This window comes from Miniopterus schreibersii (assembly GCF_964146895.1).
Source record: "Miniopterus schreibersii genome assembly, chromosome: 7".
In the NCBI taxonomy this organism is placed as follows: Eukaryota; Metazoa; Chordata; class Mammalia; order Chiroptera; family Miniopteridae; genus Miniopterus; species Miniopterus schreibersii.
In genome coordinates this window covers 51,578-67,264 of record NC_138108.1, presented here as the reverse complement: position 1 = coordinate 67,264, position 15,687 = coordinate 51,578, and the positions used below count along the sequence as shown (strand labels likewise).

The following is a 15,687-nucleotide window of genomic DNA, read 5'->3' as shown; positions in this document are numbered from 1 at the left end:
TCTTTGCTGTACCCTAACCTGCTTGCTGGTAGCCTGGTGCAGCCCGCCCACTGCCTGGCCTGGCCTGGCCCCAGCCAGGGGCACCGACCCTGCCTGGGAGGGACCCTGAGGTATGGGGACTTATAGGGTCTGCAGTGTGGCAGATACAGGCACAACTGCTCAGGGATGCCCTGTGCCAGGCTGAGGTGGGCTGGGGGCACGGTGTTGTAGAGTGTGAAGCCCAGAAAGGGCTTCTAAGGGGTGATGTCCAGCAGTTCCTTGAAGTCAGAGGCTGAGTGAGTGAGGGGGGAGCAGAGATGAGGGGCCTCAGGGGGACTGCCTCTTTCTGGAATAGTGATGTAGAGAGCCAGAGCCCTCCATCTGCCCAGCAACAGCAGCGCCCCCTCCCCTCCCCCATGACTTTGTGAGCAGCACAGAACCCAGGCCTTTCTTTGAGCTTCCATCATTATTTAATTATAATATAATAGAAAAGGGAAAGGGCCTCTCACATGTATGTGGAGCCCACGAGGGCACCTGCTTCTGAGCCCCCATGCCCAGGTGTCCACAGATCACCCTGCCAGGCAGCCAGTGCTCTGTGTGTGGTGGGCGAGGAGTGGCAGGCCTGGCTGGAGGGCGCCCACCCAGCATCCCAGGCAGGAGCCTCCAAGGCGCCTTTAAATAGCACCATGACAGGGTGCCAAGGAAGAAGCCACTTCTGCACGGCCAGGAGCTCTTTCCAGGCCTGGAGAGAATCAGGCTCTTGCATGTCCCCCTGTGTCCTTCAGGTGTGAGCTGGATTTCCTTGTTATGGAGGCACCTCACCTGGCGCCCCAGCAGCATCTCCAGCCAGGACCCCTTGCCCCAGTCCAGGCACCAGTCTCCCCAAGAGGCAGCGGGTCACAGTGACTCCCGAAGCCCCCAGACACCCAGGGAGGGTGTATAGGAGGCACAGAGCAGCAGTTCAGGACAGTGACCTCGCCAGCTCAGCGCGTCTGTGCCTGGAGTCCTGGGCGAGTCTCCTTTCCTCACCCAGATGGGACAGTGGTCTCTCCCGTTCCCAGATCCCTCGAGGATTAAAAGGAGAGCCAGGCAGGGCTCACAGGGGTGTGACCCTCACAGGGTTCAGCCCCGGGTGGCCACCCTACTATTGCAGGGCCTGAAGGTCATGGCGGCCGAGGAGCTATCAGAGGGGCCAAGAGCAGTGTCCATCCTCGTGTCTCACAGGCCAGGCCCCCTGTGGGCTGTTGGCAGAGGCCCTGCGGCTGGGGGAGCCTGGTTTTCCAGGGAAGACAATGGTGGCGTACTCCGTCTGTTCCGGGACACAAGGGGCAGGGGGCTCCGGGGTCTTCTCCCGCCACTGGAAGTCCAGCTCCCCATAGTCCACGGAGAAAACAGGCCCTGGGGAGGGGCCCTCCTTCTTAGCGGAGAGGGAGAAAGGAGTCAGCACTCTCTGAGTGGCTGGTGAAAAACACAGATGCACGCACACGCACACACAAGTGTGCACATACACACATACACAGTGGGGCAGGGCCTGAGCCCCATAACCCGTCATGGTTGGGGATGGGTGTGGCCACTCCTGAGGCCACCCACCCCTGGGGCAGAGTATCCTGTCCCCCCTCCTTCCCTGCAGTGCCCCCAGCACCATTGCCAGAAGGGGAAGGAAACTCACCAGAGGCTGGTTCTCACTCCAGCAGGCACAGGCCCCTGCAGAGAAACACATGGGGGTCAGGGAGCCCAGGAGGCCTAGGCAGGGGTGGGTCTCAGGGGGGTCTCAGCAGAGAGTGGGGTTGGGGAGGCCTCTGGCCATGGGAAGGGCCTTAAGTCTTCAGGCCTGGGTGGCCAAGCATCCTCCCTGCCTGCCCCCACCCCCTGTGCAACCACCTGAGCCCCTGCTCATCTCCAAGGGTCTTGTCTGGACGTGAGTTATATGGGTACACATCCATATAGGACCTCCTGGCTTCCAGGCCTAGGGTTCCTGCTGGTTACAAACCTGGCAGAGCCTGGCGCCCACTGCAGGGCACCACACCCACCCTGGGTCCCCAGCTGGCGCCATAAAGCACACAGCAGACCCATAATCAGCGATGCTGTGGCAGCATCTCCCTGGTCCGTGCCCCACAGGAACGCCACATGTATCTCCACTAGTGTCAGCGCCTGGGGCACACAGCTCAAAAATATCTGAAGGAGAGAAATGTGATCCCTGGAGAGATGAACCCCACAGGGCCTGTCCTGGCAGGTTAGAGCAGCCGCTGCCCCGAACTGCTCAGGGGAAGGGTGTGGAGGCGGGTGCTTGCCCTTGTCCAGGCCCTCGTGTGGCCTCCTGCTGTTGCCACATTACCCCTAGGTGCCTGCCCTGGGAGAGCATGACCAGAGCCTCTGGTGTGCAGGGCCTGCGGAGGAACTGACCTAACCCTGGGCTGGGGCCCCTCTGGGTAGCGGTCCCTTTTCTCAGCCCCAAAGATGTCCACCTATCATCAGAGTGACTGAGGACCAGCTGCCTGGGACCACCTGTCAGGGTATGTGCGTGGAGTGAGACACCCACAGCCTTCTTTCTGGTGGTAAGAGGTGGCTGTGGCTGTCATCACAGGCCCCAGTGGCTGCTAGAAGCATGGTCACAGTGTGTTGCAGCCTAAGGTGCAGCCTGAGGCTTGGGGGCTGCCTTGGGCAGCCACACAGCTACCTCAGCCTTGGGGGGACTCCCCTTGCCTCCTGTGTGACCTTGACAGCTGCCTTTACCTCAGACCCTCCTGGGAGCAGGGCCCGGGTTTCCCAGGAGAGGCCTCTGGCAGTGCCTCGGGCTCTGCCTGGCTGGGACAGCAGTGGGGGCTGGCTGGGGCATTACCTCGAGTGGCCAGGACCCAGGTCAGCAGCAGAAGCAGCAGGACGCCCACCAGGACACTTGTGACACCGATGACCAGGCCCTGTAGGTGACCTACCGGCCTGGGCAGGGGGCTGGGGCTCTTAGTGGGCAGTTCCAGGACTCTCTCTGGAGACACAGAGGACAGAGACTCAGGAATGGGGACGCAGGGTCCCCTGCCCCTCCCCCAGGACAAGTGGGTCTGGGGTGTTTCTGAGCACAGAGGCCTGTAGCCATTGGTCATTGTGGTCCTGGGCATGAGACAGAGTCCTGGAGTGAAGCCTGGAGAATCCCTGCCCGCTATGCCTCACCTTCCCTGCCCTGCTCACCCCTGCCCCCTTCTTCACCCTTGTCCTCAGATCTCGCCCCTGCACCTGTCACCGTGAGCTCTGCGTGGGGGCTCTCGTGGATCTGTGTCTCGGGGGGCAGGTAGATGGCCCCACAGAGGTAGATGCCACTGTCGTTGCGCTGGGTGGTGAGGACACTCATTTCGAAGTCCCGCCCGTTGGGGAGCCGAGTTACGTGGAAGCGCTGGTCCCTGTGGGCCTGCTTGCTGTCCTCAGGGAAGGCAGCCAGCTTGTCTGTCTGGTTGCTGGGGCTCATACGGTACCAGTTGAGCACGAAGCGTTCAGACGTGTTGGAGAAGCTGCAGGTGAAGGTGGCAGTCTCCCCTTCAGCCACAGTGAGCTGGGGCGGGTTGAAGGTGAGAGAACTCCAGGGCTTGTCGGGGGTTTCTGGGGGGTGGTGGAGAGAGAACAGCAGGCCTTGAGGAAGGGGTGTATGACAGCCCACCGAGACCCCTCTCCCATTTTCCCACATGGGGTCTGTCAGATAGGAAGGTTCTGGGAGGCCCAGCCCATGCTGTAGTCCCCTCTGCAGAGCCTCTGCCATGGAGCCTTGCAGCTCCTCCTAGCACACTCCCAGGGACGGGGAGCTCACCTCTCACCAGGTGATACCATGGTGGGATCTTGTCCATTGATTGTGTCCAGAGACCTGGGGCTGGGCTGCCTCTGGCTCTGACCCCTGCCCTTGCTCCCCCATTTCTTCCCCAAGTGGTGGTTTAGTGCCCCCCTCACAAATGCCCCAGGAAGGCCCCCTCTGGACAGCGCCACCTGAGGTCACTGTCCCACCCCTTCCCCAAATCCATGCCTCCACCTGGGTCAACCCTGCCATGGCCTCCAAGCAGAACCCCCTCTCATGGCCGAGGCAGCCCAAGAACCTCCCCTGGGAGCCCACACAGTGCATGGAGCCCCCTCCCCTTCCTGCACGGGTCCCTCTAGCAGGCCTAGCCCAGTGGACACTGCTAATGGGTCCGGGGACCCTGTCCTGGCCCTGTGTGGAGGGGGGTGCTGTTTCTCTTCAGTTTTGGATCTCATTGGCCCCACCCCCAACCTTAATTTGTGACCAGTTGAGTCACTTGTCTGTTGGCTCTTTGTGGCGCCTCTCGGGGAATCTGACCTTGACGAGGCGGGTCTCTGTCCAGCTGCCCCCGTGAGTCTCACTCATTGCAAAGGGACAGGGTGCCTTCACCTTTTTTGCTGTGGGCTCAGAGAGGATGTCCCCGTTGTGGGGTCGCCAGTGGGTGCCCCAAGAAGGACCAACACATTTGTGATCTTCCATGACCAAACATCAGAGACACCCAGGGGTGGGCAGCTGCATACCCAGCCTGGAGTCCTCCAGAGTGCCAGGGCTGGCAACAAGCACAATTAGACGGGATACAGACTGAAAGCTTCTGCACAGCAAAGAAATGTCAACAAAGTGAAAAGACAGCCTACCGAATGGGAGAAAATATTTGTAAATCACATATCTGATAAGGAGTTAAAATCCAAAATGTATGAAGAACCTATATAACTCAAAAACAAAGAAAACAATCTGATTACCACATGGACAAAGTGCTTGAATAGGCATTTTTTTCAACGGGGACATACAACTTGCCCACAGACATATGAAAAGATGCTCGTCACCGCTAATCATCATTTGTTCAGTAAATCAACAAACAAGTGCTGTGAGGACATGGAGAGAGGGAGCCCTCAAGCACTGCTGGTGGGAATGTAAGTTGGTGCAGCCACTGTGGAAAACTGTGGAGTTTCCTCAAAAAATTAAACATAGAGCATATGGTCCAGCAATCCCATGTCTGGGTATTTATCTGAAGAAAACAAAACCACCAACAAAAAACACGTGCACCCTCACGCTCACTGTGGCAGCATTTGCAGAGCCAAGCCATGGGAGCACCTCAGTGCCCGCAGACACAGAGGGATAAAGAAGGTGTGTGCATACATACGACGGGGTGTTACTCAGCAATAAAAAAGAATAGAATCTACCATTTTTGACAACCTGGATAGATCTTGAGGGCATTATGCTAAGTGAAATAAGTCAAATACCACATAATGTCACTTATATAAGGATTCTAAAATGCAAACACAAAACAAAATGAAAAGTGAGGTGGTTGCCAGAGGTGGGGGTGGGTGGGTGAAGGGGGTCAAAAGATAGAAACTTCCAGCCCGGGCAGGCATTGCTCAGAGTGTCAGCCGAGAGATCTAAGGGTCGAGGGCCCGATTCCCGGTCACGGGCACGTACCTGGGTTGCAGGTTCATCCCTGGCCTGGTTAATGTTTCTCTCTCTCCCCTTCCACTCTCTAAAAAATCAGTGGAAAAATATCCTTGGCTGAGGGTTAAAAAAAAAGATAGAAACTTCCAGTTATAAGATGAATGGTTCCTAGGGGTGTCGTGTACAGCACGGCAACTATACTTAATAGCACTGAACAGTCAGCCCTTCGCATCCATGGGTTCTGCATCCATGGACTTAACCAATCTCGGGTCAAAATATTCAAAAGAACCAAAAATCCCAGAAAATTCCAAGACGCAAAACGTGAATTTGCCACATGTTGAGCATTTGCTGAATCCACGGGAAACAAGTGATGTGTGGGCGAACCCACTGATGTTATATGCAAATGCCACGTGGTTCAATATAAGGATGCTGAGCATCCTCGGATTTTAGTACAGAGTAATGTGTATAGTTATTTATTTAAATGTCATCTCCTCTCATAAGCTTTTGGCCAGAGCTAGCAAAATGTCTGTGGTGGGTACATTTGACCTCCAGATATGATTTTTCCATTTACCTCACATAGAACTTTTAAAAACCAAAACAAAACAGCCTAGAATTAGCACATAAAACGCACAAGATGTCACTTAAAAATTTGAATTTCTGACCTCTCCTTAAATGTCAGAAAATCTGCAACAATTTCCCACCTCTGGGGCCAAGTCGAAGCTGCCCCTTCCAGGAGAGCAGGCACCTGCCAGGACACCCAGTTCCCACCCAACAGTCTGCCCACCTCTGACTCCTTTCTCTGCCTCCGGAAATCTTGAGACTAGTTAGGAAAATGTGATCATGTCTTAGGTGTGAGTCAGTAAGTGCTCTCCAGGTGGTGGCTGCAAGGAAAGGAAAGAACACCAGAAATGTTCAAGATCTGATGATAGTCCGACTGCGCAGGAATAGTGGTGTGACCCTAAGTGGCCACGGGAGTGATGACATCCTGGCAAGTATGGCTGCTGTGAGAGCTGGTTAAAAACCACGAGTTTCAAGTCCTGATCCAATTCTAGCCCTATACCACAGGTTTATTGTTCTTTGACGGTTAGAAAACTGGATCTCAGAGTTTACAATACATGACTTTTTTGTTCAATCTTAGTACATACAAGCAGGTTCAGAATTGCTGCCTCACATCTCAGTAGGAAACACCTTCACTAACCAAACTATAGTACATCTGCAATATAAGGGACTTGACCGGAATTCCAGGGCGTCCTGGAACCCATCCCCATGGACACTGAGGCACCACCACTGCACATTTGAAAGCAGCCAAGAGAGTGGATCTCAAAAGTTTTCATCACAAGAAAAAAAAAAATCTTTATGTTTGGTGATGGCCGTTAATAGGCTCATGACTTCACAGTATGGACAAATACTGAATCGTTACGTTGTGCACCTGGGACAAATTCAGCGTTGTGCCAGTTATACCTCAATAGAAATATTCCATTAGGGTCCCATGTGTGAAATAAGATTGAGATTTGAATTAAAGGAAAAAGAACTCCAGGGACTGCAAAGACAGAGAGGCAGGGCCTGCGCTGGTCAGAGGGAGCTGAGGACCGTGATCTCCAAACAAGCAGGCAACGCTCAGCTTGGACACAGAGAACTGTTGTCCCGGGAGGAGGGGGCGTCTGCAGCGTGATCAGAGCAACAACCCTCTGTGGCTCAGCCCAAATCTCGGGAACATGCACAGATAGGACATGGGCCCAGGCTAACACTCTAAGTCCTAACTCAGCACCTCAGGGTGGCCTTACTTGGAAACAGGTGTTTGTGCATATAATTGTCCACAATGAGGTCGAGAGGGTGGCCCTCATTCAACATGACCGTGTCCTTATAAGAATGAGGGACATCTGGACAGACACACAGGAGAGACTATGTGAAGACAGAGGCAGCGATGGGGTGATTTACAAGCCAGGGGACCAGGGGACGAGAAGGACAGATGGCCACCACCAGGAGCTGAGAGCTCTGGGCTCGATTCTCCACCTGCCTCCCAATGGGCCAGCTCAGCCGCCTCCTGGATCCTGGCTTCCAGCCTCTGAGTTGTGAGACTGCCTGGTCTGTGGCATTTGTCACGGCTGCTGATACACACAGCAAATGTGCCAATATTATCAACTGGCACCTCTGGGTAAAGGGTGTTCACTGCTGGTTTTGTAACTATTCTTTATGTTTCAAATATTTTTCAAAACTGTAATTTGAAAAAATAAATAAAACAATGCGACTTAATTGTGTCACGGGTTGTGCTAGACAGTTTTTATAAATGATTTAATTCTCATGACGCTATAGAGAAGGCATTATTGTCCCCAAACTGCAGGTTCAAAGCTTTGGCTCAGCCCTAGCTGGTTTTGCTCAGTGGTAGAGCATCGGCTTTGCAGACTGAAGGGTCCCGGGTTTGATTCTGGCCAAAGGCATGGACCTCAGTTGTAGACTTGATCCCCGGCCCTCCTTGGGGTGGGTGCGGAAGGCAACCACTCCATGTGTCGCTCTTGCATCAATGTTTCTCTCTCTCTCTCCCACTCTCTCTGAAAAGCAATGGAAAAAGATATCCTCAGGTGAGGATTAAAAAAAAAAAAATTTAAAAACCCTCGGCTCAGAGAGGGTAAGTGGCTCGAGGAAGGTCAGGAAGCTCCTCTGAGGCTCTCTTGTGGTTCCAGACTGTCATCTGTCCCTGTTACTCTCCCCCATCACTAGCACAGGGTGAGGTGGGTGCGGCCTACTGCTGGGTTTGGGATATTTCATAAAATGCAAGAAACACATGTACGTAAAGAGGGGGTTTTCCAAGGGAATGACTAATATAAGAAATACAGTGAATGAATTAGGAAGGAAGAAGACATGGAATAGAAGGTCCCCTGGGCCCGGAGCACCCGAGTCTGGATGGGAGCTTGAGGAGGACACCACATGGGACACGGCAGTGCTGTTGAGCCTGGGTTGCAGGTGGGGAAACTGAGGCACACTGAGTTTGAAAATCTCACCCAAGACACAGGCTAACGGCACCTGCAACTGGAGGGTCTGGCTGCGGAACCGTGTTTGCGTTGCTCCCTGCTCTGGGAAGGGGTCCTGGCGGGGACTAAGCCATGGCACAGCCTCCTTGATGCCTCAGTTCCTCCTCCCAGGTAAAGGGCACCCCTTCTGCTCCCATGCCTGGAGTCCCCACAAGGCCCTCCACCAAGCACCTTTCAGCCACAGGTCCGTGGACCACTGACTCCAGCTTTGAGTTTCTCTGTTGACCTATGCCCAGGAGGAGAAGCTGGGCTGCCTGGTACCCCCATTGTCACCAAGCACACCCTGCAGGGGCAGAGCAACCAAGAGCCCTCAGGCACCGGGACCCCAGGTGCCAGGGCACCCCCACCTCGTTTTGGTCCTTCCAGGTGTCCTCACCCCCCCATCCCAGAGAGGTCCAGAGGAAAGGCCCTTGGGCAGACGTGGGTGATCTACCTCCCCCCATTCCCCCGTGCAGTGCTGGCTGAGGATGGGATAGCCAGGAGGAGCCCCGTTCCCTGACCATCACACTTTGGCCACGGGCCTGCAGGGCTGTCCAGTGGACACTCCTACAGGGGTCTCAGAACCAGGGCCCCCTCCCCAGAACCTGCTGTGGACGCTGTGGTCATACCCAGACTCTACACCCGGCAATCTCATCCAGAGACCTCAGGTGGGCTAGCCCCAGGCCCCCCAGGGGGTTGGGGGAACAGTCTTTACTTGCAAGGTTACTTTGGATATAACTAGAGTAAGTCTCTGGGCCATACAGCCTGTCACCTCAGGAGCCAGTCAGCCCCCTGTGAGGCTGGTCCATCTCAGGAAAACACAAGTTGGGGCAGCTGGGCCCAGGTTTGAGGCTCTGACCAGCCCGGCCCAGTCATCCTACAGAGAGGGTACAGGCTCGCCATCCCGCTGGACGCAGAGAAAGAACTGGGACACTCCTGCCTGCTCAGGGGACTTGCCACCAGGTGAGCCCAGAGAGGGCACTTCCCTTGCCCAAAGCCACACAGCACACTGCCACACAGTCCCCTCCCCACCTACCAGAGGCCGAGGGCGGGAGATCGTTCCCAGCCCTGACCCCGCCACCCAACTGGGACCCAGTGACCCACGTACCTAGGAGCCATCCTGGCCACCAGCCCAGCTGCAGCACTGCCCAGATGAGTGGCCATGGAGCCCACGGGGTCCCCATGCCCCAAGCACCGGTGCACTGTCGACCTCCTCTCCTCTGCTCTAGCAGAGGTGCCTGAAGGAAGGAAACTGTTTCCCTCAGGCTGAAGGGACCCGCCCCGCCCACTCTTCCTCCTCCACAAGGGGCGGGGTGGGGGTGGGGGGTGGAGAGAGAAATACCGAGAGAGGGAGAGAGGGGAAGGGGGGGGGGAGAGAGGGAAGGGGTGTTTGGGTGCTTCTCTCCCCAAAACCCTCGGCTCAGAGAGCGTAAGTGGCTCGAGGAAGGTCAGGAAGCTTCTCTGAGGCTCTCATGTGACTCCAGGCTGTCATTTGTCCTGGTTACTCTCCCCCAGAGAGGATAAGTGGCTTGAGGAAGGTCAGGAAGCTCCTCTGAGCTCTCGTGTGGCTCCAGACTGTCATTTGTCATGGTTACTCTCCGCCGTCACTAGCACAGGGCAAGGTGGGTGCGGCCTACTGCTGGGTTTGGGATATTTCATAAAATGCAAGAAACACATGTACATAAAGAGGGGTTTTCCAAGGGAATGACTAAAATAAGAAATACAGTGAATGAATTAGGAAGGAAGAAGACGTGGAATAGAAGGTCCCCTGGGCCCGGAGCACCCGAGTCTGGATGGGAGCTTGAGGAGGACACCACATGGGACACGGCAGTGCTGTTGAGCCTGGGTCGCAGGTGGGGAAACTGAGGCACACTGAGTTTGAAAATCTCACCCAAGACACAGGCTAATGGCACCTGCAACTGGAGGGTCTGGCTGCGGAACCGTGTTCTCATTTCTTCCTGTTCTGGGAATGACTGAAATAATAAATACAGTGTAAATTTTGGCTATCCAGGGTAATTTTTTTTCTTTATCTGTGGTTGCCTCTTTCTCTTTCCACAGGATGGAGGGGGTGGCTCTTTCCTCCCCTCCCAGCCATCCTCCTGTCCCTGGGAAGGTGGGCCACCCACTCCAGGCTGAGGTCCACCAGGCAACAGTGAAGGACAGACTCGGCCCAATGCTCACAGCCCACTAGCTCCTCTGTGGTGCCCTGAGGGCTGCAGTGTTTGAACCCAACAGCTCTGCCACTACTGGGGCCCCAGGGGAGTGCCTGGCCAGAGCTCTGCTGCCCTTACCCAGCCACCTTCCCTCTGGGCAGTGGGCAGCGGGCAGCATGGACTGATCCTGCCAAGGGCTTGCCTGGCCCTCCTGCTCCTGGAGAGACACCCCCACCACATCCCCATCCCCTGCTGTAAGCCAGCAGCAGGGGGGCACCATGGCCTGGGTCAGGGGCATTTCTGCCAGGCTCACCTGAGACCCTTATCCTGTCCTCCCCCTTGCCCTCCCCGCCTCCATGGTGGCCTTGCTGCTGGCACTCTACTGAAGGACATCGGGTGCCTAGCATCCCCCTCTCAGCTCAGGCTTTCAGGGGGCCCCATGCCAGGCTGGGGACCCCCATTTCTAAATCTTTCCACTGTCAGCAGCTTCCTGACAGCCTGACCTGTCTGGGGCTGTCTGTGAGACAGACCTGCCATCCAGGCCTGACCTTGTCACAATCCCCTCGCGGCCCCCAGAGCTCCCTCAGGTTGGGGGTGGGGGTCCTGGTGTCTGCAGGGGGCTCTGGTCTGGTTGCCCAACCAGACAGCGAGACTTTTGTGAGATAGTTTTTGCTCTAAGCATTTTATGATAATGAACGGAAAACAGGGCAAAAGAAACTGCTGATATTAGTGATGCAATGCGTAGGTCTCACCTGCTTAAAATAACCAGACAGAAACCCAGAAACCGCCTGGCAGCTGGCGCCACAGCCCGGCTCAGCCGATCAGGGTTCGCTGTGAAGGGAAACATTAAAGAACAGAAACGGTGGAAACAGCATCAAAGATGATGTCTGCAGGCGGAGCGAGCAGGAGGCTTCAGTCTAGAACAAAGGGCCACTCCCTGAGTGGGTGGCTGGAGGGCGAGGAGGCCCTGCGAGCCAGGATGGGCTACCCTGTGCCCCCCTCAGAGGACTGGCACTCTGGAGATGGGATGGGGCTTAGCCGGGGGCTGGGGGTAGAGCTAGGTCAGGTTAAGGGTCACCAGGTGTCCAGCTGGCAGGGGACCAGGGACTTCAGTTCTGTCTACCCTCTGTCCAGGACAGAATGGTTTTTTCCCATGGGGCTGGGCCCTGTGCTAGGGACAAGCTGTCCTCCCAGGACTTGTGCTGAGGGGATTGTGGGGGAGGGTGGGGCTGTGCTCTGGGTGGAAGAGACAGTCAGATCCATGGGGTTGTAGGGCTTCTCCCCACCCCAGCAGCCCCCTTCCTGTGACTTTCTCTGCAAGAGCTTGGGCGTTTGTCCACAGGGGCCGAAAGTCAGGGATGAGTGAGTCTCTCCTGCCCACCTCCCTGGTCTCCGATTTGTTTTCCCCTCCCCCTCCTTCTTGTCCCCTCTCCCTTCACTCTTCTCCCCCCTGTTCACCCCTTCCCCTCCCCTCCTCCCCTGATTTATCCCTCTGCCTTCCCTATAATCCTCCCCACCTCCAAAAGGTGGATCTGGGTGGGGGACACAGGAAGCTGAAAGGGGCACTTGGGTGCTGGGAGGTTCTAGATTGGCAGGCAAATTCCGGGGGGACCCAGAGACTGTGAAAGGAGGTGGGGACACAGGGCCTGGAAGAGCCTCACGCCCACCTGGGGTGGGCAGGACCAGCGGGATGAGTGGATCAGAGCCTGGGGAGGGGCCTGGCACAGGCAGGACAGGGACAAGAGGCCCAGGGAATCTTGGAATGATGCATGCCCAAGGTGAGCTCCCCACAGCTGATCAGCACACTGTTCCCCCAAACACGCACTGTCCTCTTCCGTCACCATCCCTTATTAGGGGCAGGACAGGGTCCCTGGTTGAAGAAAGGTGGGAAGATCAGGGGCTCCTTGGCCCTGCTCCTGTGTACCCCGCTTGCTGGCCTCTCCTCCCTGCCTTGTGTCCTGGCTTCACCCCTCAGGTTTGGAAGGTTGCATCTGGGGTCACAGATAGGCTGGCCCATCTCTTTCCTTCACCTCTGACCCTCTCCAATAAGCAGATCCTGGGCAGGGTCGTCAGAGACAGCCCAGGACCCCAGCTCTGTGGGGTGTCCCCCGGAGAAGGGTGCATGTTGTTAGCAGGTCATCTTGGGCTCGTGTGGGTGTAAGAACTGACAGAGCCGACCCTGCACCCTCATCTCAGTGTCTTCAGTGACCCCTTTGTGCAAGCACCGTCCCTATCACAGTCAGAATGCTGGCATGGGCATGACCCCCTTATCTATTCAGAGCCTGTTTTAGGGACTTAATTTGTGTGTGTGTTTGCTGTACAGTGTCAGCCATGTGCAGGCTCCATCACCACAGAGTTCCTCCTGCCCAGAGTCCCTGTGGCCATCTGTCTCCCCTGTCTTCCACCTCTGTGACTTTCTCTGTTTCTGCATATAAATGAATGACTTGAGTGTAGCCTGTTGGGATGGGCCACGTGGCCTTTATCCCTGAGCACGTGTCCCCGTGGGCCCCTTTCAGGAGAACAGAGCTCTGGGTGGCTGAATGGCTGCCTGGCCCTTTCTGTTGAGTTTTAGTGACCATGCCTGGGTGTGGTGTAAGTATTACTGTCAGCCTTTATCCCGGGAGTGGTCCCCTGGGCGCTGGTGCTGTGGTGTGCATGTTCCTGTACTTGTGGTGAACCCACTTTATCCGGTAACTGTGGCTGCCACCTGCGGGACCCACTGACGAAGTGCAGGAAGCGAGGGAAGCAAGGGGCCGAGGCGCTCTGCTCTCTGCAGGGCAGCACCCTTCCCTCTTGCAGTAGGGTCCTGGGGCTGAAAGAGTACCCATGGGACCCCCAGCCTTCCCCTTTGGGGACAGGCAGGCACTTTAGTGTTTCCAAGGCACCAGCCCCAGTGTGACTCGCACACATGGGAGCGAGAGGAGGGGAACATGAGCCAGCACAGATGGAAAGTGAGAGAGAGGGGATCCCCCGTGCTCTCCAAAGGCAGTTTCCATTCACAGAGAAACACAGGAAGCAGGAGGATCATCCCGAAACTACTTCTGAGGAGCTGGTGGGGTGATGTCAGTGACCCTGTCCCCAACCTGTCCCCACCGGGTGGGACCTGCCACTGGCCGGCATATTCACAACTACTTCTGAGGTTGGAACAGGAAATGGTTAATAGTGTTTGCAAATAAAAACTTTCTGTTCTATCTTGTTTTTGAAGCATTTCCCAGAAGTTGAAAAAGGGTGCCTAATTTATCGGTACAATTCATGAACCAACATCTTTTTTAAAATTTCTTTATTATTGCTTATTAAGTACCAGCTTAATACTGCAGAAAATGTCACATCACAGCTTGACAACTCATCCTTTCCTCCCCCAAATTCCTGATAATGAACTTTTCAAGCAAAGACATGTTCTCTTCTCTCTTCTGTATAAAACTTTGTGAAATAAAGGCAGACGTCTTGCTGTTAGATGCTACCCATGGCTGTGGAAAGTGTCTGCCCAGCTCCCTTCACTGTCCAGGCCCTGAGAGACTTCATGAATTGTCTCCTCCGCCACTCCCCGGGTTCATCGTTCGGAGGGTCAGACGCTTCCTCACAAAGCTCAGTCTGGTCTCTTGCCGTAGCTGCTGTGAACAGGCCTCTTCGCGTGTCTTCCTGTTTGTGTGCAGGTCTGGCTACATTGTGTTAAGTGGAAAACCACACTCCCCAGGAACGGGAAAATGAGCGACTCCCGGGGTATAGCTTCTTGCTCGCCTTGGCTTTTGGAGTTTCTTTAGACACTCAGAAGTGTAGAGTTTTGTATACGAAGGTTCTATCAGCTTCATTCTTCAGAGAGAGAGAGAGGGAGCGCGAGAAACAGTGATGTGAGAGAGAACGTCAATTGATTGCCTTCCGTTTGTGCCCCAACTGGGGATCGAACCCACAACCTTTTGTTATATGGGATGATACCCCAACCAACTGAACCACACTGGCCAGGGGCAAGAAGCAAATTTTAAACAAATTAAATGAAATACTTTCACCATCAACTATGCACAAGAATAAAGGTAGCTGGCGGCCTGTTTGTTAGGGTGCTGGGGTCACAGGACACTCTCAGTCTTATTGTCTAAACGTTCTAGAACGCGGCTGGTAGTTTAAATGTGAATTCGCAGTTTAAATCTCCAAATGTGTGAGAACATCGACACACATGACGGTATTAGCTACAGACAGGACAGGGATAGGGAGAGGAGCAGTGAACTGATAGACAATGAGAAGAAATTGTTCAGAATGCAGGAGCGCGAGGCAGAGTCGGAGACATTCGCCTGGATCCTGTGTGGAGGGTGGGGCATGGGGGTCTGTCCTGAGGTCTCGATTTACTTCTGCACCCTCCCTGCACCCCATGGTCCTATGTTAGTGGCCCCTCATCCAGCTCCTCAAATCACCAGTCCGAGCCTGGCACCCCTCTGACCGATGTCCCTCCAGTCCTCCCCTCTTGCGCTGACCTGTGTGGATTAATTATTTTGTGACTCCACCCTCATCCTCCCACAAGTCTGGGTGCCACACTCTCATTTCTGTTATTTTGTTGGTGTCTTCCAGCCCCTCCCCGCTCTGCCTGACTGCTGCCCTTTCTTTCCTCAACTCACTTTTCCTCATTATACCCAACAAACCACTGTGCTCCTGAAGCTCAAACTGAAAACTGAAAAGGCAAAGGTGGGAGAGGCCAGACACACGTGCACAGAAAGCCCAGAGCAGCTCCAAGGGTGCTGTGAGTGTGGCTGGCAGGCGGTCCCAGCCACAGGAGCAGAACTCCAGGGCTATGGCTTCTCTTAAGTGCCGACCTAACACTTTATAAAAGTTCATGAAGGTGTGCATTTATGCTTTGGGCATTTTTACGTAAATGTTGCACATTTCTAGCCAGTAAAAAGTTAGAAAAATGTTGCAATGATACATGTTTTGGAAAGGTGTTCACAGCTTTGTTTGTAATGCCAAAGAGCTGCCAAGCAGAGGCAGAGGCAGGTCCATCATGGTAGAGCCTGGCAGTGAGCTTGGTACACTGTCCTTGATACGGGGTGTGTGGAACGCCAGGCACAGCATGACCCGATTAGTATGGTTTCCCATCTGTGAAGAATACATATGAGTATTAACATGTACACATGCAAGGGAACATGCATGGACGTCAGCACCG

General features: G+C 55.0%; 1 protein-coding gene across 2 annotated transcripts; it reads right to left on the bottom strand.

The window, feature by feature from the left end:
• Positions 1-433: 433 nt before the first annotated feature.
• PDCD1 (programmed cell death 1) lies at positions 434-9,622 on the bottom strand. Of its 2 annotated transcripts, none has more exons than XM_081142705.1 (5): positions 9,497-9,622; positions 3,208-3,567; positions 2,819-2,962; positions 1,649-1,683; positions 434-1,396 (listed from the first exon to the last, which is right to left on the bottom strand). In XM_081142705.1, exons 1-5 carry the CDS (start codon positions 9,570-9,572, stop codon positions 1,163-1,165), a joined length of 849 nt encoding a protein of 282 aa, XP_080998831.1. In that variant the 5' UTR covers positions 9,573-9,622; the 3' UTR covers positions 434-1,162. The 2 variants fall into 2 exon arrangements, with proteins under 2 accessions (XP_080998831.1, XP_080998832.1); XM_081142706.1 differs by having other exon boundaries at positions 434-1,393; positions 9,497-9,609.
• Between the last annotated feature and the right edge of the window lie 6,065 nt (positions 9,623-15,687).

Bases quoted from the DNA above. Each gene is read 5' to 3' on its own strand.
- PDCD1 (XM_081142705.1), bottom strand. From the start codon at position 9,572: ATGGGGACCCCGTGGGCTCCATGGCCACTCATCTGGGCAGTGCTGCAG. The intron at 1,684-2,818 runs GTAATGCCCCAG...GTTTCTCTGCAG, and splicing joins CTGGGTCCTGGCCACTCGAG to GGGCCTGTGCCTGCTGGAGT. The intron at 1,397-1,648 runs GTGAGTTTCCTT...CTCTCCGCTAAG, and splicing joins GGAGTGAGAACCAGCCTCTG to AAGGAGGGCCCCTCCCCAGG.